The 24994-nt window shown below is 37.3% G+C and overlaps 1 protein-coding gene across 1 annotated transcript in view; it reads right to left on the reverse strand.

Annotated features, from left to right (window-relative positions):
• Positions 1–24994, reverse strand: part of GUCY1A2 (guanylate cyclase 1 soluble subunit alpha 2) — a 188899-nt gene that overhangs the window by 25555 nt on the left and 138350 nt on the right. Inside the window, exon 7 of the mRNA XM_007430538.3 lies at positions 12328–12482. Coding sequence (XP_007430600.2) covers positions 12328–12482 — 155 coding nt within the window. The remainder of the gene's footprint in view (positions 1–12327; positions 12483–24994) is intronic.

A 24994-nucleotide genomic window follows, 5' to 3' on the forward strand; every position in this document is an offset into this window, starting at 1 on the left:
TCTTCTAACCCTCCCTATATACTATTACTATTGCGTATGTCTACCGATGGAGGCTGTGGTTTCTCTATCTTGGGAGATTTTTAAGAAATTTCATACAGCCACTTTCTGAGGATAGCTCAATTGATTTCCCTGCATTTTGCAGCAGGATGATGATCCTTTTGTCCTTCTGACTCCACGGTTCTATGAATCGTGTTTGTACCTCTGAGCCTGCCTGCACAGCTAGCTTGGTGGTTAGGCTTCTGATCTCTTTTCTTTCTCTTTTCTCACATATCTCAATGTACTTATAGAACTTCCCTCAAATCAAGCTTCTCCTTTCCTCCTCTCCTCTTCCCATTAATATCTACCTCACTCTCAAGCATCACATTGGAATTAAATGATTCCCTCTAATTCTTTCCTCAAGTAAAATAAGAAACCACCATAAGTTATAGATATGGGGAGGTGTTAACACCTGTGCTTCAGTGATGATAGTCGGATTTTTAAAATGTGTAAATGCAGAGAATGGCACAAATCCAAGTGATACACAACACTGTCAGGCTAAAGTGATATAAAGTGGAAGTCAATTGTAACTCACAAATGCGTATTTCTATGGGTAGATAACTGCTATAATGTAAAATCCCTGAGACCACCTAAGTGAGAGATATGATAGAGCCATTTCTGCAGCTGGGAAAGATAGAATCTAGGGTGCTCACTGAAAAAGCAGATGAACATCAGAAGTTTTTAATCTCTTCTGAATATAGAAGGAGGAGGAGGAGAAACAGGAAGAAATAAATGAGCCTAAATACATTCCATGCCTGCTTCTTTTAATCTGACATTTCTTGTTTTTGGTTTAAAACATTTGGTCATTAGCTCTGTTGAATTCATATGAACTGAAAATGATTGCTCATCATATTAGGCAGAGTGAGGTAGTCTACTCAGATGTTGGAGGTACAATGGGGAGGTTCATGGGCCACGTGGTTTGGTCACTAAGTGGCCTCCAGTGCGGTGAAGGATACTTTCCCATTGCCTGTTTTGTGATGTGATTCAACTGTTGATCAGGTTGAATATGAAAGGTATTCACAGATACGAGAAAGGAAACAAGTATTGTCTTGGTTTCTGTCATTCGGTATGGCATACTATTCACTTGCTGAATAGGATCATGAAGTGAACCAATATGCCATACTGAAGGACAGAAGCCAATTTTACTTACTGAAACTTCCACACAGAGCTTGTGTTATATAATGAGGGGAGGCTGTAATGAGGAAAATGCATCACCTTCAGAAGAAAGACCGGATATAAATCTAATTCATTAAAACAAATAAAAATCTTCCTATAGTACAGAACCATTTCCCCCATAACAGCTGATGGGGCTGATACATTACACTAAGTCATTGTTTTTCAATCTCAGCAACTTTAAGATGTGTGGACTTCTGGGAGTTGAAGTGCACATATCTTAAAGTTGCTGAGATTGAAAAACAATGCATTAAGTCATACTATACCTTGTTTCAATGATGTCCAGAAAAATTCATATTTGGTTTGTTGGAGAGAAAGAGATGATAAATAAGCCCATGACTATTTGAACCATGCTGGTGGGAAAAATAAACCTGAATTTCAACACACTTTTCTATTAAGTAATCTGTTTTGCCACCGTGATATTGGCAAAACACTATTTTGTTCAAAATAATAATCTTCCACAGGTGTTAGTTCTATTAGACCAGTGTTTCTCAACCTTGGCAACTTTAAGATGTGTGGACTTCAACTCCCAGAAGTTCAGCCAGCATGGGTAGGGGAATTCTGGCTCGGGAATTCTGGGAGTTGAAGTCCACACATCTTAAAGTTGCCAAGGTTGAGAAACACTGTATTAGACTATTGGGTGCAGTAGAGGATTTCTTTACACATAAAGTCTATCCAGATAATGGCTGGACAGACCATTTAAACAAGACTAATGTAAACACTGTGCCAAAAATAGAAATTCACATACCGTATTAAGAAAGAGCAGCGTGGGATAAATGAGCAAGTATGTACTCACTTGGGAATTAGATATTTTGGAACTAGTAGTCTCTGCTAGGCTCATGGCAAAACTGAGGACATGATTCTGTGTCAGAACAAAATGAATGGGCCTACCAGCTTGTTGGCAAAACCGTATCTTGTAGCTATCGAAATTATGTGAAACTTATTGCATCTATGCATAAAGGCCTTTTAATCCCTCAGTGTGTTCTGTATAAGTCATATAACTTCAGATGATGATACACAACTGAGCAAAATAGTGAAGCTTTTATCAAATAGTCTCATACTAATCAAATCCATTTTCTTCTCTTTTTTCTTTCTGTTTTCAAAAAAACAAATCTTATAACAGTAAGGACTCTTTTGCTCCTGTATTTGTAACAGGATGCTGTTGTTGCCTTCCTGAGCAAAACAAACAAACAAAAAACAAATATTTTTGGGGGAGGCAATCTGAATATTATAAATTATGGCAGAATTAGTGGGAAAACTCATTCAGCTAGTTGGGGATCAAATCTCTGCAATATGTAAAGATCTTCTGAAATGGGAAATATTTTAGACATTAATTTTTTAAAAAATCTACCATAACTTTCAACTAAATTATGGATGATCATCAGAAAAGAAAGGAAGATTTTTGATAAATGTTTTGCACTACTTATTGCACTTATTTATCTTATCATTATTAATTTGTATGACTCAGTTTGTATGACTTTTGCATGACTCAGTTCCTCCCAAAATATTCTACATATAGTTTAGATATTTCTCAGATTATTTACTGTTTAGAAAATTGGGTAAAATCAACGTAATAATAGAAAACCTAAATCACTTTTAATCAATACTGTCACTTTAAATTTTTAATTCAGTTCATCACTAATAACTCTAGTTTTAGGGCTAATCACTAAAGAAAAACATATCCTTCATGAAAAGAAATGTGTCTTTTCTAGTAACGTATATTAGTATATTAGTATATAATCATCAGCCAGTTGACTTTATATGTAAACTCAAGAGACCTATCTAGGTTTGGTACTTGGGTAGAAGAGCACCAGGGAATTCCACAGCTATAGACTAGCCTGGGAAGTTGAATAATTATCCCAGAAAAAAGTCCAGCAGAATTACATGTCCATATACAAATCAGGCTTGAGTTGGGGGAGGCTATGTCTCATAATCGTAAATATATTTCTGGCTGAAATATTAGAGAGCTGTTGCCAGTTAACAGAACTAGTTGGAACATTTATCTGATTTAGAGTAGGGTAAATAAACCATATGAAGCTTACTTATACAATTGCTAATCTCTTTTCATTGATAAAACAATCCCAAAGCAGGAATACTATTGTTATCAGGCAGCCTTTCCCAATGTGGTGCTGCAGGATGATTTAAATTACACCATTTAGATCACTGTGAAAAGTTACTGAGTCTCCAGTATACTATTAGAATTGAGAAGTATCAGTAAAATAAACTGAGCCTACTTGAACTCACCTTGTTCCTCACTAGACTTCTGAAGAGGTTTCTACATGACAATCTGTGATTATTTATTTATCTATTTAAAACATTTATATGGCTGCCCATCTTAAACCAAACTCTGGGCAGCTCCCAACCAAAGGACACAAACAATATATACAGGCAATCAAACCAAAAAAACCAAAAACATATATGATAATGAGGTCACTAGTGTCTGTTGGTAATACTAATTTGACCTCATACTTGTTGAGATATCTGAGTAGACTGTACCTGTGCAGTAAGAAGAAAGGTCTTCTTAATCACATGAGATCTTGACAGATCCAAATTCTTGCTACATGCCACTTCCAATTTTCCAGAAGCCTAGAGGACACACCTGGCCAGAAACAGCACTTAGAATCACCTCTAAGCATGCACTAAAAACAGTGTATTTTTTCTCTAAATTAGTTGGATTAAGAGGTCTTAATGTTTGCAAACAAATAAAAGTCCCCCTCCATCTCTCCCATGTGTGCAAAAAGTGACATTTCATTGCCAGACATTGATGCAATCTGCCTTTTCTCTCATACAGTGTTTAGAATGGCTGAAAGTTAGTTATCTACCAAGACCAGCATATACTCACACTCTATTTTAGTAGTATTAATTGACCAAAACACTGCATTTTGTGGCAAGCCAAACTTGTTATGCTCATTATTGTTATGCAGATAATTTCAGATCAAAAGTTAGATTCACATAGGAAGTCATAGCGAACTAAACCAGCAAAAGTTATTAGTATGGTAATAAACTACCCATTATGATTGCTCATGTATTTTTTAAGTTTTATCTCTCATTATATTTCTCAGGCAACTGAACAATTCATGCACTACTGCCCCTGAATAATGCATAAATGTTGAATATAAAATGCAATATGATAAAGCAATTACTGACTGGTTTGTTAAAATATAGATATCATAGCTAGCTGTTAATTGCCTGTATTTGAACAAAAACCTGACTTGATTTCTCTGCAAGACCAAATGCATTCTATGTTCCCACAGCTCTTCTCCTTGGGACCATTTAGCATTTTGTATAGTCTAAGATAAGATATAGTTTAAGAGGACAAGAAAGCTGACATATTTTACAAACAGTCCTGTGACCCAACGTGATTCTTAAGGGACAGAAGATAAGTCTCACTGATTCAGTTGTGCTGTTGCTACAGCCTTTCTGGAGCTTAACCTCTGTGGCCCTGAGCAATTTATCCAAGATCTGAACATTTATAGCTGCTAAAACAAGAGAAGACAAAACGAAACTAAGTGGCTTACTTTGATTTAAAGCACTGCACTCCTTATTTTAAGAATTTTCTTAATTAAATTTAATCTGCTGTAAACTGACAGCATGTATGCTTAATGACTGCACTTATGAAATCTGCACTTACGAAATCCACTGAAAAGCCTATGTGTGAGATGATATGAGTTTTGACAAAGGTGAAGTCATAGGTAAATTGGTCCTTCATGCCAATTTACCAAATTGGATTTACGAAATGAAGATTATGTCCAAAAATGAAAGCCATAGCATTGCAGTGTATGAATGATAAGATCCGCTATGTATATTCTCACAACATTTTGCATTTATCTGTCTCCTACTATTTTTCTCTCCTTGGCTGTGGCTAGTTGACTTCAGATTCTAGAAGAAAACAGGTATGCTCCAGGGCTGACCCTGCTATTTGGTAAAATGTGGCAAACATCTCAGACCATTTCAAACATTTCAAACAGAAGACTCTCTCTCTCTTTTTTTTTTTCACAGCACCAAGGCTGGTCAATTTGCAATCTGAAGATCACAGCGTTGATTTTGCAACTAACCACAATGCCCCCAGTCACAATAGATGAAGTGCACTAGATATGCTAGGGCATCCTGGAGGCAGCCTTGGTGAGGAGCTTATTTATGGCAGCAACACAACACACCAAACCTAACAGAATATGTGAAAGTTGACTCATGCAACTTACTGACCTTTGCCCACCACTTACCTCCAGGTCAATGGACAAATATACATACAAATCGGAGGAACAGCTATGGATTTACCCATCTCAGGATTCAAAGCAGAGAGTCTACTTTCAGCCCAAAATATGGATGCAGTATGTAGACAATACATTTGTCATAATAAAAAAGGAAGAGAGATGAAAAAAAATAACCAAAACAAAAAAAAAGCCCAACCTTCCTGGATGTCCTCATCAGCAGAGGAAACAATGGCAAAAAAAAAAAAAAGTTTATCTGAAAAACAACCCACAATAACCAAGTACTTCATTACCAAAGCAAGAACGCAGCTGTCCACAAGAGGAATTGCATAACAACATTATTCAAAGGAACAAAAAAACATGTCAGTAACCCAGACTTCCAAAAAGAGGAAACAGACAACCTGTGCAACATCTTCCAATGTAACAAGACTCACACGACCTATTGCAACACAACCATCACAACCTAGGAAAACTCCCATGTATCAAAAAATCTCCAATTACCCAACAGAATGCACAATCTCTTGGCATCACTGTAGCACACAAACAAACAGAATCTCTCCAAAACATCTTAAGGAAACCCAAAGATCCCATAATCAAAGGTGAAAAAGAAGCAAGTGTAAATAGGCCCTGTCTGTAACCTCAAGGTTTTACTGTATTGTAAGACAAGTTCTTGTTCCAGAATGTGTCCTTATCTATCTGTACAGTAACATCTATTATTTGAAAAATGGCTATGCTGAGAAATAAACTGCCATGCGTTTACTTAACCTAAGTGATTCCAGGTAGGACAGAAAAATACCAAACCAGCATGAAGTATGGGATTATTTTCTTGGAGTTGCATAACAATGCCATTAAAAAGCATCAGAAGAGCTTTAATGTATCAGAATAAAGGTTGGTCTATTCCAGTGTCCTGTTTTTTTTCTTCCAGTAACCAGTTTTCCCACTGTAGCAGGCCACAGTTGTTCACTAACAATTGATATTTAATGGCATTGCTTCTATAAATCTGGAAATTAAATATAGTCATCATAGATTTATCCATGAATTCATCTAAGCCCCTTTCAAAGTCATGGAAATTAATGGCTATTATTTCTTGGTGATGAAAAATTGGAGTTACATCAATCAATTACAGTCACTTGAGTCTTGAGTTCTAGTGTTATGTGAATAAGAACATTATCTTTTCCATTTTCTCCACCTCTTGACCTTAAGTTGCACCTTTGCCAATTACCCATGGACATTCATGGACCATACATGCTCAGTAGTGCTATAGGCCAATCAGTGACCTGGAATAGTGGTGACAGTTAATCCTGCTATTTGCACAAGATCCAAAACTATTAACCATATTAGTGTCTTGTCTCATAGGAGTCCCTTGTCTATTGTGGAGAGGGAGTTGGCACTCGTGGATTTCATTGCCACCTCTGCAATCACTGGTTAGTTTGTCCTGCTGCTTATTGCAGTTGATCTCTGGGAATGGTGGCAGCTCCATAGCTGTTTCCAGTGCTCCTGGTCTTGCTCTCTTGTCAGCTTTCTGGGACATAGTTTAACTTGAGCTCCCTGGGGTGTGCTTTGCCAGTGTCTAGGCTGCTTGATAAAAGTTGCTGTTGACTATTGTGGGTTTTGGCTGGCTACTTCCTGTTTTGATAGAGTGGACTGGCTCACCACTACTAAACTGCTACTGCCCCTGTCTTGGGCATTACAAGGCCTCCTCCACCATTCTTCTGTGTTTCATGATTGCCTCTCCTTCAGTCTGCCACTTCTCCCATCATTGCTGTTGACACTAGGCCCCCTTCAGTTTATCAGCACTCAGGCCATGCAGAGGATATCAGCTGATGTCAGTTATGGAGCTTCATCACTATCAACATATTGTGCTGGGCTGTCCAGCTGTCACTAAATCGTTTAGCTCCTTGCACCCCTCTTGGCTTCTCTTGCAGTCTTTAGTTTTCTGTCTTCTTCTCTTCCTCTATGACCTGTTTTCTTTCTTCATTCTACAGCACCATGAATATCAGGAGCACCCAAGTTCCTTTTTGAAGAGCCAGTCCGAAGTTTCCCTTAAGGGCAAGGGTCTTAAAGATACAGGGTAAGAGGCTTATGGGCATTTCCAACATCCCTCCCTTCCACAACAGTCATCTTTTTAGCACCATCAACTTTTCTTAGATATTCAAGGGGTGGTTTCTGTTCCTGCCTTTTTTTAACACACTGAACTCTAAATCAATGTTGATTTCCATCATCTCCAGATCCAATGCTTTCTCAATCAAGATTATTTTTCTGTTTTTTTTTAATCAGCGGAGATTATAAAACATTCAGTTCTTGAGTCACCATCAAGCACTGAGTAATCCAGTGATGATGATCTAGTCAGTACTAACTGATCTATCTGCCTTTATGAGCCATCTAAAATGTATAACAAAACTATAATCAGAAGTATTTGGATTATAACTGAGACAGCAGTTGCCTCAATTACATATCACTTTTGTTGTTGGGCTAGGGAGACCCAATTCCAAATCTTCACATAACCATGCAACTTGGCCTTCAGCTGATCACAATCTAACAGTCTAATCCATCTCAGGAGGCTGTTGTGAGTAAAAGGTAGAGGAGAGAAGCTCTTGAGAGAAAAGGTATGTTGTAATTTTAATAAATTTAATTCATTTATGGAGTATATTGGTGAAGCAGTTAATATGATTCAGAATCATTCTTCCTTTATGTGAACAAAGAGTCCTAACAAAACTCTAATGACACCAAATGTCAATCTAACACTTTTCAGTACAATCAATTGTTTGTCTGAAATCACCTGATAGAAGATCAGATGATGCACATGGACCTGTGAACTAGTTCTCTCACCCCCTAATCAACTTCACAAGCTTAGGGTGAAATGTTAACGCTATTCTAAATTAATTGGAAGGAAACAGGAAACAGAAATCTTACAACTAACAGGGAAGCAAAGCTCCTCAAACAATCTGAAGATTCCCAAACTAGAAAACAGAAGAGATTTCTACTGAGCTTTCATGTCATGGCAATTAAGCATTATGTCCCTCTCTCCACCACATCGCCCCCTCCAACAATCACTATGGGTACTGAATGGATTAAAGCCTTTAATCTATATCAGATTTATTACTTTAATATTTTTCAAAAATCAGTGAAAATGTAACTAAAATTTTAAAAAATCACAGTATATTGGTTAGATGTTTAGATATAACGTATTATATCTCTCCTTTAAAAAGAAGAGGGGGACGCGGTGGCACAGCGGCTTAATGACGCTGAAAGTTGCCGGCCAGAAATGGTCGACGCTTCAGCGGTTCGAGTCCAGCCTTCGCGTTAGCAGGGTGAGCTCCTGTTTCCTCCCCAGTTCCTGTCAACCCAACAGGTCGAAAACTCACGTGAGTAGATAAATGGGGACTCTCACTCTGGTGGGAGGAAAAATGCTGGTGGCGCCTTGCAAAAAAGGAGTTGGGAGCAGTTGCCGGTAAGCGCGAAAAACCGCGCACGCCCGAAAAGGGGGCGAAGCAACGGAAACCCCGCCTCCTGCGCGCACCAGCTGGGCTCTGCTCTAGGAAGGAGGCTCTGGCAAACCACTTCCGAAACAATTGCCTTGAAAACTGCAAGGACTCGTCCAAGCAGTCACTGCAGGGTCAGTAATGACTGAGCGCAGACAAAAAAAAAAAAAAAAGACGGGGGGAAATGAAGAGGAGTGGGCTGTTTACAAAATAACCACAGAATTACCCACACACGCTACATATTTTAGCAAAGAGCTGGCATGTCACAAGTAAGTCTTCTACCCACCCAAATTAACAAAATTCTGCTCCCTTTGTTTTATAATGAACTGCAAATGAAAGGCCTGGTTCACCTTGTTTTCCGTGAAACAGGCACTTAAATTGTTATTTGATTTAACAGGAATAATCCAAGCACAGAAACAAACTCTGCCTGTGGAACAGATTAAACAAGGAAAGGTGCACACCTTTTGAAGGGTTTCAGCGCTATTAGCAGGACAAATCTGTTCACTTCCCAGAAAAGATGGAGTGAAAATCCCTCGTGTGCAATATGAGACACGTGTCGCCTGCTGCTCCTACCGTGTATGATTAGAGCCACTGGCCATAAACCAATGAGGTGGAATTGTCTATGTAAGCGAATGCATCATATATATTCCAGGGAAACAACCTTTTGAAAGCAGATCTGTAACTGCTGACAGTGGTTTGGTCTTTGCTTTGCTTTGAAATACATTTTGGGCATACGTTAACGTTATTATATACTGAACAGCCGACCCGTGCATTTTGACTCAGTACAATCACATTGCTATAATCAGAACAGTATTTTCTGTTTCAGCAAAGCAGAATGAGCTTTGTGAGATTCTCATCCTAGTAGGAACTTAGGAAGGACTATCTTGTTCATGTTGGGACCCAGGTACAGTACATTAGCACAAATACTTAGCATGAGATACGGACCGCCAGTCCTGAAATCCCGGATTTCTGCAGAAATAGCTTCCAGTTGACATTGGAGGTGGGTCACGTGATACTGGACTGGAGGAAGCAACAAGTGTGATTCCCTTCACCAGTTCATCCATAGACAAAACACACAGGGTGGCAAGCATGTGGAAAGGCCCATTGTGGTTGGGAAATTTGGGATTAAGAAGCAGGATAATCAGGAAAAAGGGATTTTGAGGGGAAGTGTGAAGGAAGAGAGTATTATGACTTCATATTGCTGCTTCTCTGGGAGGGAATGTCAGATCTAATACACAAATTACACTCATTTAGCAGCTTTCAAATTTGAAGAACAATGGCAGGTTTTCTTTACAGAGAAACTGTAAAACTGTATTGTTTCAGACAACTATTTAAATAATATTTTAAAGCATTAAAAAAATTAAAATGTCACTATAAACTTTAAAGGAAGAGAATCAGTTTATCTATCTTATGATGCATAAAGTAGTAGCCTTCTTTGAATACAGCTCAATTCCTGGTGGCTTCATGGTACAGAACGTGGTCAGATTCAGATTTTCACTGATTACACCAAAAACAGCTATAGAACTGAGTCAAAAGCTCAGTTTGCCCAAACATCCAGTTTTTCAGAATGTAAAAGGGAACAGGTCAGATGGCATATGACACAGGAGCAATGGATTTTGCACAAAACTTCTGAGCACAATTTGCTGTCTGTTGGTCTTGCTTGTTGATTTTGCTTATTGGTCAGAATATTCCTGCTCTATCGCTGGAGTAAGATAGGGGGGCTGTGGAGCTTCAGGAGACAGGAATTATAGCTTGATAGCAGAACATACAACATTTATGAACAATACTGCAGATCTGATCCCTGCAATTCACAATCAAAAGATCTCAGGTAGTTTTAGATTAAATGGTGCAAATAATTATTTTAATTGTGTAAACATTCACATTCCAAGTATGAATCAGATTTTGATTTCTGGGGGATTTGCTGAGGACTATCTATTTGCATGGGGAGTTTGAGCATCCCTAGAAAAGAATTAAAAATCAGAACAAAACAATCTAACAGAATTGCAGAGGGAAATTAGACTCTGATTCTTCTATTTCAAATATCTAATCTCTGAAATTGTAATAACTGTTTGTTACTAGGTTGATTTGGGACAAAAGAATTTATCTTATGTCAACCACTTCCCAAATTACTTTGTATTCCCACGTTCTTGCTCTGCCCCTCTTCATCCATCATCCATCCATCACACTCTATCCCTGCCTATTTTGCCATCAGAATTCTGCTCAACCTGTCTGATTTTTGTTGAAGCATATGAACTGGTTCTGCAGTTACCTGATTTTTATCTGTAGTACTTTTTAATCTATAGTCTTTTATCTATAGTCTTCATTTTGGGTGATAGTTTTAATTACTTTTAAAACTTCAAATCTCTAGCTATTTTATATTCTAATGTGTGAGTCCCTGAACATCCTGGGTGAAGACAATTAAATAAGCTTTCATTTACATAGAGGCTTACAAGGAAACACAAACAGAGAGACCCTTGAGATTATTAAAAAGAGAAAGCATACAAGCAGGCAAACAATGCCAAAAGCACAGGAAGAAAACTACATACCCCAAAATTACTGGAGGAAAAATAGAGAAGAAAATGCCAGTCTTCTAACTACAAAGTGAGTTCATAAAGGCTAATTCCAAAGCAGTCAAATTAATCAGAACGAATCATATGCTTAGGACATGTTCAGAAATCCAGATCACTTTTAGGCTCTAAACATGGCTTTGAAAATTATTAAAATAGGGGATCATTTGGGGGCACATCTAACTCAAGGGATGCGTATCTCACAATAATATTCTCTTTGGGGGCTGCAGTTTACATGATTTCCAGTTCTTCCTACACATTTCAAAAGTTCCATGCTATATTTTATTGAGCCCTATCTGATACAACTCAAAGCACAAGCAAAAGAGATGACTAAAATGGCCTCAATTGGTATTTTGCAAAAATACTAATACTTAGAATAACTAGAATATCTAAAGTTTTGAAATTCTGAATTTTGGAAAAAATGTGAAAGTGTTTATGATGGATTTTTGGACTTGTACATTGCATATTTGCTGCTTGGGTCACATCAAAGGGAGATAATTATATGAATGTTAGGTACAAGTTCACATTGTGCTAAAGCATCCAACTAAAAATGTGGGGAAAGTTAAGAAAGCACAAGTTCCAATAATTCTTGCTGAATGCATAACTATTATTCTGAAATCAGGCCCTACCTATGTATGTCCCAAACTTACAGACATATATTGATTGACTGATTAATTGATAGATAGTATATTCTTGATCTAGTTAAAACCTTACTTAAATGCAAATTGCCTTATGTACTTTGATTGACTTTATATTGGAAATGTACAACACTTTGGGGGGATATATCATTTTGTTTTATGATCAGAAGTAATATGTACCAAAACTTTAAGAAGTATCAAAAAAAGTCTGAAGAGCACTTACTGATAGGTCGTTGGGCTGACGTTGATGCGGCGTGGATGGCTTCCTGACTCAAATTTGCTTGCTAGGGTGACATTGTTGCCAAAGAGACAATATCTAGGCATTCTCACCCCAACAACTCCAGCCAGAACAGATCCTGAGTGAATCCCTATTCTCATCTGTTAAGAAACAAAGAAATAATAAAATAAACCCTGTTAATCAGTATCTTCTTTTACTTACGTTATTGACTCACTTACTTCTGCATTTATTTTCCATCTTTTCTCTTGAAGATCACCCTTCATTTTATCCTGACAATAAAAATCCTGCAGGCTGACAGAAAGTAATGGACACACATTCAGATGAGTAAGTTTCATGGTTAAATGTGGAATTGGGCTTCCCAATTCAAATCTAACACCTTCGCTGGTACTCATACTACTCTTAGCTAATACAATACTCAGGGTAATCCAACAGAAAGTTAATTTAAAACCAGATCAATAGCCACATGTTAAAGAAAACTTACTGAATTGTAATTGATGGAAAATTTATTTAGTTACCTAGATTTAAAGGTTGCCTGACTCCAGAACAATTCTGGGTGCTTATATTTTAAAAGAGTAAAAAGTAATAATAAACAGAGGAAACGATATATGTCTAGACAAGTTCTATATATACAGAAAACACAGCCAACAGGAGCCACCCCTTCCCCACCTAGGAGATCAACCAGGTTTTTAAAGACTTCCAGAACAACTTCAGGGTAGTTTAGAGAAAGTTTATGGGTTCCCAAGTGCCTACAGAAAGGTATGTTCCACTGTGGTGAATAGTTTGGTAGATTTCTGAATCTCCCATTTTGCTATGTTTCAAAACAATACAATTGCGAGAAATTTGGTGGACAAATTTAGAATATTTGATTCACCAGCTATTATTTATAAACTCAGCTGAATCATTCAGGTATTTGTTTATTCAGATATTTGTTCGTTTGTTCACAAACAGAATTCAGGAACAGTGGTCTGAGATTTTTAGGTACATAATTACTAAATCATTGAGTAAACCTCCTCAGTCTATGTGAGTAGTAGGGACAACAATAGTAGAGAAAACCCCTTGCCTTAAGAAAGCTTTTGAAATCTTTTGAACCCAGCAATCCGAAAGAACATTGATATTTTCACATAAACTCACAACGGGCAGATTTTAAAAAGGAACTTCAGCCCATCAGCCAGCTGATTTCAAGGGCTGCAGCTGCATAAATGTGAGGATGCAATAGTATGAAAATGATATAACAAATGAGAGAGAATGCATCATATTGTAATTCACATTATTGATTCAATCTGAAACATGGTCAATCTGGATGGTAGCAAGACTGGGACCCTTTTTGAAAAATCTAATTTTCTTGAATTACCACTGGGATATCACATCATCAACGCTGCATTGCGACTCAGAAATCATCAAACTGGAAGAGCTATTTTTTTTTTCTCCATTTCATTCTCATTTAAAGAGGAACTATTCACATTGCTATGCTTTTTGCAGCTTCTCCTGAAACAAGAACCCTGGAGCATCTTGTAACTGTCAGGCATAAAAGTGTATTACATGCACTGTAAAAACTGGAACAGCATCAGAACCTTTTCAGCATAAAGAGGAATTATATTTTAGATATGTTTCAACAATCATAGATTATTTGCATAGGAAATAGTCTTCAGGAATAGGAAATCTCTTCCTTGCTTAAACTACTTCTGACTTTGAGAGCAATCATTTGTCTCACTTGCTAAAACGTTTTCATCTACAGTACTTAGCAAATTTTGAGCATTTTGGCCATGCTCACAACTATATCTTTGCCAGAAGGCTGAAATTTCACAACTGGAAACTTTCTGAAAACAGGGGAGAGGAGCTTAATATAAAAGAGAATAGTCCATTTCATGATTGAGTCATTCCAGGAAAATAAACAAAAAAAGAATCAGCTACAACAATTTAAAACTGGAAAAACTGGAAAATGGAAAAATGGAACAACTGGAACAAAATGTATGTAAATTTACCAAGTTAATGTCAATGTTAAAGTAGATCAGTTGTTTAATAATGAAAGAAAAACGAGTTAAGAAATCAAAGTAATTCTTGCCAACACAACTGTATTGATAAAATGTGTTGCACAGAAAGATATTATCTACCCAACATTTATCTCCTGTGTAAATTCTAATTCACTGGGATCAGACAGAAACAATCTGCATTGAACCAAAACAAAACTACTGTAGATCGGATCAGTAAATAAACATGGCTCAGAAGTTATTACATAGGGCAAGGAGTTCAAACTAATTCTCTATGCCTTACAAAGTGCAAGGCGGCATTCTGGACTTAGATTCAACAGCTGGGTGAATGTTCAGTGGCTGACTTCCTCCCTCCCTCCCTCCCTCCCTCCCTTCTCACACTCAACAGAACACTATTTCAGCTCTACCTCAAACCAGTCATAGAAACATTTAGTGCATCTTGAACCAAATGTCTTTTAGCACAACATTTCTTAGCAAAGTAGTATTAACAGCATCAGCATTAAGGACCATATCGCTTAAACCAAATAAGTATCTAAGCCAATTAAGTTAAAATCAGTAACCAAATCAGATCAACTCTAAACAAAAGGTCTGTTTAATCTCCAGTCTGAAGCCAGAATTCAGCAGTAGGCCTTTATTATTAGACTGCTACTCAGGTAGAATGAACATGACAGTTTTTGTATCTCTGGGTGAAGACTGTGGTCAACTGGTTTCTGAGCTGTTTTCAGTCAAACATTTATAACAGAATAGCCACAGATAATTTAAAATTTACAGGAACTCCTACTTTATCCATATTGCTTCCATTTTTTTCCATCAGGAGAGAATATATCTTTTTTCAAGAAAACAAAACTATGGAAATCTTCCACAATTTCTATAGCACTGATTTTTAAAAGACGATGGAAGAAAAGTAGTAAAAGTATCTACAGCAATGGATGCCCTATTGGGCAAATTAACTATCAGAGCTCAGCACAGTCTTTACAACAAATACCAGTCTTATAATTCATTTATTTTACCTTTTAAATAGCAATATAGATACCAAGTAAATGAAACTATATTATGGTTTTTAATTCATATTACAGTAAAGTAGCAGTGAGCAGTATGTCTTCTAAAATTATTTTTACTTTTTAATGTTTACCCTTATATTCCAATAATGCGACTTTAAAAGAAAAGGTTACAGAAATAAACAGAGCTTTATACCCTGATATACTAATTTTTAAAAAAGACTAGCTATCTACACTGTGGTATCTGCAAAAAGTCAACAGTTCTATGATTCTATGAAACTATGATGCCAAAAAGAAGACATGTACAGAGTGACATCAGTCAATCTTTAATTAGAGTCAATTACCAGTATTCCATTTAGAAAAGCATAAAGGTTACAACATACCAGATGAAAGAAAACAAAATATTATAGAATAAAATTTGGTAAAAATAAAATAACAAACAGCCATGTCTAAATGATTAATATAATTGATGGTGATGAATTTTACAGACAATAAAACAAAATTTGGCCATATTAAAAGAAACTGAATCATACTGGTCAGCTAATAATGACTGAACATAAAATAAATCTGTATCAGATTTATTTCATGAGATGTAATCAGTAAAGGGATTATAAAGCATAACTGTACAACATTATAGAATGAACAAAAAAGGAAAAAAAATATATGTGTCATATCTTCCCTCACCCCTTTACCACAAGGACAAAGTCTGGAAGAAGAGGGGATTTTCCTAAATTTTCTATCAGCTGTTGGCAATGCATTAAAATGAGCTTTGGTTAATGCTCTCCTAAATTTGGGAATAGTTACTGTATCTGATTTAGATAACTTGCTAGTCTAAAATAAAGAGATACAGTACTCAAAAACAATTTTCTAGGAAGAGCCGACAAATCTGTCTTTCTACATTCAACATGATCTGACATCTCATGCAAATATATATTCATGGCATTTCCATGATGATATAGTCACATACATTTTGTCATTGGCCCCCTTTTGTTTCTTTCCAAGGAGATGCACACACATCTTACACACACATACTGAATATACACACAGAGACATGTAGACCAGCAAGTTATCTAAATCAGATACAGTAACTATTCCCAAATTTAGGAGAGCATTAACCAAAATGTACAGCTGCTGGTGGTGGCTGATTATAACTGGTTTCATTTTTAGACCCAACTCAAAATGTTGGCTGTACAACTTTAAATAAGTTAGGACAAAATTACCTTAAAAAGTCACGTAACATATCTCAGATATAAAATCTCTTTTAAATCAAGTTCAACTTTGGGTGATTTTATGGACACATCCATGTAATTTGCTTGGAACAAATTACACCAGTCCCACCAGTCTCTTCCAGGTTGCTTTTTTTCAGTCTTCCAATGTAATCTTTGGTCCTGGGATTTCCAGTCCAAGTGCTAGTTAAGTCCAATTCTGTTTAGCTTCTGAAAATCAGATGAGCTTTACTTGGTGATGCCACCTAGCTTGGGATATACCATGTAAGTCTTCTCAGAGACAAATATTCCAAAAAACATTCTTTTCTGTGGCATGGATATTTATGGTGTGACCAAGCTAAGGTTAATGAAGATTTTACAAATCATTATGTTAGATGTGTCATATTAAGAATATGGAACAAATATAAGCCCAGGTTGTCCCAAAAATACCTTTGTGGCTCTCAGCACAAGAGGCATTTTATAGAAGAGAAATGATAAATAAACATAAGTGATTAACTTATTCTGATGTATTAGAATTTGATCAAGGAGAATGCAAAATAAAATCAGAAAAAAGCTGGTGGCAGAAGGATACACTTGGCTTTCTTATGTACAATTATTAGAAAGATTTGAAGTAGATGAAAGAACCTTTGGTTTTGAACACCGTAAGACTGAGTTTGAAATAAAATTGTGTACAAATGATGAACTTGTTATTGCTAAAATGTATAAACTTTGATTGAAATTTGAAACAGAAGAACAAGTGAAAGAATGATGATAAAATGGGCTAAAATCTTTTTGATTACAATATACAAATGGAACAGTGGGAGAATATGTGGTTGAAAAGACTGAAATTTATATTATGTTATAATCTTGAACAGAATTTTTATAAAATGATGTATCGTTGGTAAATATCACCAGAAAAATTGTCTAGAATATATGAAGGTACATCAAACTTATGTTGGAAATGTAAACAAGAGGGGGCATTTTATCATGTTTGGTGGATGTTCAAAAAAGGTAGAAAATGTTGGATTCAATTACATACATTAATACAGAAGTTTTTAAAGACTAACATACAACTGAAGCCAGAGATTTTCCTTTTGGGACTGATGGACAAACAGTTGGAAAGAAACCATGGAACTTTTTTATATATGATAACTACAGCAATACTATTGTATGCACAAAGGTGGAAAGATTTGACGTTACCCACAATGGAGGAATGAATGGAGAACACGATGGAACTTGCTGAGATGGCCCATTTGACAGCTCTGATTAAGAAAAAGACATTGTTTAAGTTTAATGCCGATTAGAAACCCCTTATTGACTTTTTGCTTGGAAGAGGAAAAAAATGACATTATGATATATGGTTTTGATGATTAGAAAAAAATAGATTAAAGAAAAAATGTAAGTCATGACATAACCATAAAGTAAGAGGTTAATTTACATTTATATTTATAACTGCTGTAAAAGAAAATTGGAAGTCATTTCTTTTATTTTCTTTTATTTTCTCTCTTTTTTCTGCACTTTTGGCTTTGTCTTTTTTCCTTTTTTCTTATCTTTGCTCCAAATATGAATTTTTGTTATTTTTTATCTTTCTTCTTTAAAATTTTAATAGAGTTATATATATATAAAAACAAAAGACACTCTTTTCTCAATTTCACCAGTTTATGAAGCATATTTGGAGTGAACCTGAAAAAGAACCTAAAGTTCCTCCCTTGATTTGCTTTGCCATTATTTTAACATCCTTTCATTACCAAGCAAAGGCATTTATATTCAGACAAGGATCATCTGTCTACTATTTTATGGCTTATTTTTTCACAATTTAATTTTTAGGGTTTTTTTAAAAAAAACAACAGCTTGCTGTCTTTCATAAATGCTTATTTTTATTATATTTACAGTATTGTTAATTACTGGAGAAAAGTAGAATATAATAGCCAGTGGTAGAAAAGAACATAAATTTTAATAATAAATACACTGATGTTGATTTTACTTTAGATGATAAGAACAGTTTGGAAATGGTATGAACAAAGTTGGAAAAAAAAATCCTATTCCAGATTATCTCCTTTTTAAACAGTAGCATTTTAATGAGACTGAAAAAAGCTGAAATTCTAATGTAGTAATAAAAACTGTAAAAATTATTTATGTTGCAATCAATTAATGTGTTTTCATTCCAATAAAGTGGACATATTGTTTATTTTGAGAAAACCCACACCAAATGGGGAAGAGTGAGACTGGAAATGTTAATAAGATGTAAAAGACATAATACAGAGCCCTGATTAATTTAAAAAAATCCATTAGACTTGGGACAGGAAATTCTTTTCTTTTTTTGCCATTTAAGAGAATGAATACATGAGTAATAAAACATTCTGCATTCTTAAATGTGTGCAACATAACCAAGAAAGTTGTTTAAAATAGCCAAATTGAAGTGAAAGGTTGCTAGTGCTAACTTGGCCAGGCTTATACATACTTATTTCCTTTTTAAAAAAGATTTTAAAAATTATTGGTAATTGCAGAAAAGAGGTTCACTACAGCAGCCTTTTACTTCCAGCTGGCCCTACCTGCTCCAAAATGCCCGGAGGAGCCTTTCTAGTAAAATGGATGGAGAATCCCTTGTAAGAAGTGCAAACTCAGCCCTCCTTGAACAATTACTACAGGACATGATACAGAAGTCTAAGATGGCATCACAAAAATATGAATCACTACACCAAGAATCAAATTCATATTACTATAGCACGATTGACTGATTATGTGCCATCAATTCGTTTTCGACTCCTAGTGACCATAAAGATAAATTTTTCTCCATGATGATCTATCCCTAACCTGTCCTTTCAGGGCTTCCAAGGGTAACTCAGTCCATCCCCCTTGCTGCTGGTCATCCTCTTCTTCTCTTTCCTTCCACCCATCCCAGCCTTAGAGCCTTTTTCAGAGAGCCAGGTCTTCACATAAGTGTCCGAAGTAGGATAATTTGAGCCTGGTCATTACTTGTAGCGCAATAGCTCTAACCCCCCCCCCCAAAAAAACAAGATGGCAATGTTTTAAATTATTTTATTAAAGCAGGAGGAGGATGAAATGATATCCCACTGAATCAGAGTTAGACCCAGGGCAGTACAGTAAGGCAAGTCTCACATTGATTTCTGCCTGAGATTCACAGGGCAATTTCTTTTAAATCAGGAAATGAAAATTATGACATACTGTACATAGTTAGAAATGTGCTAATGGTCACCTTTGTTTTACCATGTAGTTCAGTTAAAAAACAACAATGTCTTGGGCAGAAGTAAAATTTGCTCCCTGAAAAACATAGTTGCACATCATTCACACCACACACACACACACACAACACATATGCTTGCTTCAATGTAGGTCAAAATGGTGTTAGATAAGATTGTCAGGTAACTTCTTGTCCATGTGCCGACCAGACTAGGACTTGCTTAGGTTTACCAGACTTCCTCCATCAAGCACCTTCAGATGAAGGCAGAATTAACAAAGATCACTATTAAACGTAGTACTAAACAAGGAAAAGGGCATGCCCACAATTGGCCAATTTGCAATTTGTAAACTGTATTTTGCAATAGCATTGTAGAGAACAGGCACTGGACTGTGGCAAGCTTATTCACCTCCAGCATTCCACTGTAAACCTACAATTTAAAAGTACCTCTGGGTTGAAGTGAAACATGTTGAATCCATTTTAGCAAAAGCAAGCCTAATAAAAATTCTTTGCAAAACTTGCATCATTACCAGAGATAATGACAATCATCTTTGCATCATTACCAAAGATAAGAAAAGTAGCCAACCTTTTAAATATTTAATTAAATCATCTGCATACTCAGGCTAAGCAGCTGTGGCTGTACATATGTTGTGTTCCAGCATTACTAAAGGATTCCCCAACAGTTAGACTTGCTAATCAATTTGTTTCCACATCAGATGTGAGTCAGCTAATTGCTGGAAATTGCCAGCTCATGAGAGTTATTTTTGTACCAAGAAAAAAAGGAAGAACTCTTTTTCTGATGAAAGTAGCTTCACTCTGAAAAACAAGGAGACTAGGATCCCTTCTAATAAGTACAGGAAAGGAAGGAAATACAATTAAATAAGATACAAACAATATTATTGGGACATAAAACTGTGACCCTGAAGCCCTTTGTGATGATTCCTAAGATTGCAGTGAAAATCAGGAGGGTAAAGTATTCAAGGTTCATTTCAGTTTCTGACCACAAACAGAAAATTCAAGACCTTTTCAATTAATATTTAAACTGAAAAGACAGCTTGGCTCTTCAGAAATATTAAATCTGTGTACAATTCACCCTTGTAAATGGATACAGGTAGTTCTCGGGTTATGCCCATTTGTTCAGCGACCGTTCAAAGTTACAGTGGCATTAAACAAGGGGGATCTATGACTGCTCCTTGAAGTTGCAGCCATTGCAGTGTCCCAGTCATGTGATTGTGATTCGGGTGCTTGGCAACAGGTTTGCACTTACAACGGTTACAGTGTCTCATGGTCACATGATCACCATTTGCAACCTTCCCTGCCATCTTCCCTCAAGCAAAACCGATGGGGAAACCAGCAGGAGGTTGCAAGTCACTCCCACAAGTCACTCCGCTCCTGCCACTTTTTCTCCCAAGGAGCCTCCCAGTGGCAGGGGGATCTCATACTCCATAGTGCCTGCCTGCACTCATGCCCACCTGCACTCATGCCCACCTGTCCACCTGTAGCACACACCTGAGCGCACTGCTGTACTCATGCCCACCTGACTCCTGCCCACCCACAGCACCCATCTGTCCACCTGCATTTGTGCCCACCCATAGCACTCATCTGCACACCCTCCTGTACTTGCGACCGCCTGCCATCTGTACTTGCACCCACCCACAGCACCCACCCATGCATTTGTCTGCACTCACCTGTAGCACCCACCTGCCTGCCCGCCCATGCACCCACCTGCACTCACGCCTACCCACCCACCCACAGCAACCAACTGTTCACCTGCAGTCACACCCACCTGTAGCACCCACACACCCACCTGCCTGCACTCATGCCCAGCCAAAGCACCCACCCTCATGCCCATCTGTACTCACTCCCACCCATAGCACCCACCCGTAGTACCTGCCCATCCACACTCACTCATAGCACCCACCTGCCCGCCCACATTAATGCTCACCTGCATTTGCACCCATCCACACTCCATAGCGCTCATCCACCAGCCCGTAGCTCTCACCTGCTGGCCTGCTTGAAAGCCACCTAAGAAGGACTGCAGGTCGTTTAAACAAGGACTTCACATGACTTGTGACTTCCTCTTGGCTTCCCCATTGACTTTGTTTGTTGGAAGCTGGCAGGAAGTTGCAAGTCGCGATCACGTGAAGTCCTCGCTTAAATGACCCACAGTCTTCGCTTAACAATAGCAATGGGGACTGCTGTTGCTAAATGATGCTGTCGTGATGTCGCTTTACGATTGCATCACTTAGCAACAGAAAGTCTGGTCCCAATTACCGTCAAAACCCGAGGACTATCTGTACTGCTTTGTTGGACTGGAGACAGGGGACAAATGAGGTGATTGAGGAGGTTGGCTTTCAAAGATTCTCCCATCTAGCAGCAACAAGACAATATGGTGATCCGTAAAGTACAAGCAAACAATGCTTGTCATCTTTATGGTGACCTTTTAGTATAGGTTTAAACCACTGTGCTAAACAAACAAACAAAAACCTGAAGTCGTATGAGAAGAAAACATCCTATGGCTTTCAGGAGAGAATAGAAATGTATGGAAAATTTCTGGGAAGTATGAATCCTAGCTCCCAAGTACAGAACAGAGTTTTGGTTAGTCACAAATAATCTGCCATCTCCCAGTGACTGCCTTAAAATGATCTAACACATAAATGAGGCTTAAAGATGAATACATCTGCTCTCCCATACTCGTTAGAGAACAGCTATCCACATTTTGTTCCAAATTTATAATTTAATCTGTGAAATACTTCTACTTTACTAAGAGAGCATCCCCTTGTTTTAAGTGAAAATAACTGCTGAATATAAAATCTAATCATTTACAGAAAAGAACTTACTTCCAATAGAGGTGAATATGTGTAGCTCAGGGTTCAACTGTGGAGTCCTTGGGGTTCTCTGAGTTGATTCTTTTCTTGCAAACATTTCATTATCTGGCTAGGTAACATCTTCAGTGCTAAAATGGGATGGGGTTTGCTCTCTATTTATGTGCTGTGGCATGCCTTGCCAGTACTGGTGAGGGTGGGGGTTTTGTTTTGCTCCTCTGGTAGTTCTTTGATTGGCATTTTAGCACTGAAGATGTTACCTAGCCGGGTAATGAAACGTTTGCAAGAAAAGAATCAAGCTCAGAGAACCCCAAGGACTCCACAGAACTTACTTCTATAGAAAAAGCACAACTAAATAGAATACTTATGATTCAATCAATTGCTCTAACAGGAAAGAGATTTTAATCTGAAACATGTTCATTTTCTTCCCAATGGGTATAAAACTGGTTTCTTAATACTGGTGATTTAGATTTATTCACATGGTCCAATTTTCTTCACGTGTGCTGGTGCATCATTTCACCTTTCAAGGCAGTCTGTCTTTTTAAGAAATAGATGATAAATCCAATGCTCTCCTTGTCTCTAGCTCAGCACAGAGCATTCAAATATAAGAGTCTGTCCTTTGCAGTCTGAAATTGCAAAATGTAGAGAGGTACAGCATGTGACTCTGCTGATTATATCTTATCTTGCATAGAACTTGTGCATACACAACCTTTCTTTTGCAAACCATGATGATGCAAAAATGCCAACACATGAAGATTTCATAATGCAAATCTCACCCTTCCATTCTTGCATCCTGGCATCTGATGCAAGTACATACGTTGCAATATTTATGTCATGACAACATGATACATGTTTCAATGCTTGCCCTCCTTTACCAACCCCTGTGGATGCCCACGTTGTGCCACATCCCCAGGCCAAGAATGCTTCTAAGCCAATCTGACCTACTTAGGGATTCTTTGGAAGATAAAAGTAAATTTTGATGGGTAGAAAAGTTGTTCCTGATGGAAGACTAGAAGAATGGCTGGGAGCATTTGATGATAGTTGTCTATTGGACATGCTCAAAATTCAAAAGATGCCCATTGCTCCAAAATGATATCCTAATCTTAAGAGGCAGAAGGCTTCATACAGTATAGATAAGTAAGATTATCTGGTTCTTATAAGAACTTTGTATTTGTTTTGGTTTTTTTCACTTTCAGATAACACTCTAGTGAGTTGTATTAAATAGACTTGTTAGGAGCAAAAGGTTGCCGTAACATCCAACATGTTATGTACAAACAATTCAATATTTTCTGACTGATTTCTCAAGAAGGGAAGAAAATGTAGGTCTCAGGAACAATTCTCAGTTCCATCCTCACTTCAGGGCCCAACGTAATGACCTGAATAAACTGAAAAATTCCTACTGGCTTCCATGAGCATCACATCAGGTGAAAATAGAAAGTGCACTGCAAAGCTGGCTGCAATTCACACCAAAGCAGGTTTTGTTCCAGATAATGGTTAAATGAGTGCCTGTCAGGAAACAATATTATTCTCATGGTACTACTAAAGATGCTCCTTAGTTAACAGAACGCTTGAATTTTTCACAGTAGAATTCAAGACAGTAATTTCTTGTTTAATGCTACAGCCACCTTCAATAGAGCATGTCATATATAGAAGTCAAGCACAATATATTTTTGTTATTATTCATTATCTATTTATGTTATAACTATCCCCCATGTAAAAACACACACAAACCAAAATGAGAATAAGGACATTCGTAGAAATGTTAAAGCCCCTAAGGAAACATCATTGGCCAAAATAGAATAAGGAGAGAGATATTATTAATCAAATAGATATTGGAATACAAAACATATTCACAAGCCCATCTAAAAGCTTTATTCATTCTTGATAAGGGATCGTGCTTGGTACAGCATTTCTTTCCAAGGTCTTGTTTAAATGGTGCTATTTTTTCCAACAGAAAACGTGCAAGACTCATAACTGTTTCCCTTCATTTACAATAGGGTGCTTTATCATTCTCTGTATTATCTAAGGGCTTCAGGGGCATGGAAGTGACAGCAATGTTATCAGAGGGGTGGGATTGGATTTTTTCCCCATTTTTCATTGGGGAGGATTGTATATGTGGTAATGCAGAGGTCAAATGAGGTTATTTCCCCCCCCCTTTTTTTAAAAGTTACACTCTCACAACCATATTTATTTATTTATCAAATTCATATAGCCACCCATCTCACCAGAAGTGACACTTCCTACAAGCACCACTCAGCAACACTGTTGATCTGTTTATCCACCTCTGTTTATAGCAGGGTTCCTCAACCTCAGCAACTTTAAGACAGGTGGACTTCAACTCCCAGAATTCCCCAGCCAGCCTTGCTGGGGAATTCTGGGAGTTGAAGTCCACCTGTCTTAAAGTTGCTGAGGTTGAGGAACCTTTTATAGCTTTGTT

The sequence above is a fragment of the Python bivittatus genome, unplaced genomic scaffold, assembly GCF_059951505.1.
Source record: "Python bivittatus isolate LINGU-HERP-01145 unplaced genomic scaffold, Pbiv_v1 ctg000340_np1212, whole genome shotgun sequence".
Lineage (NCBI taxonomy): Eukaryota > Metazoa > Chordata > Lepidosauria > Squamata > Pythonidae > Python > Python bivittatus.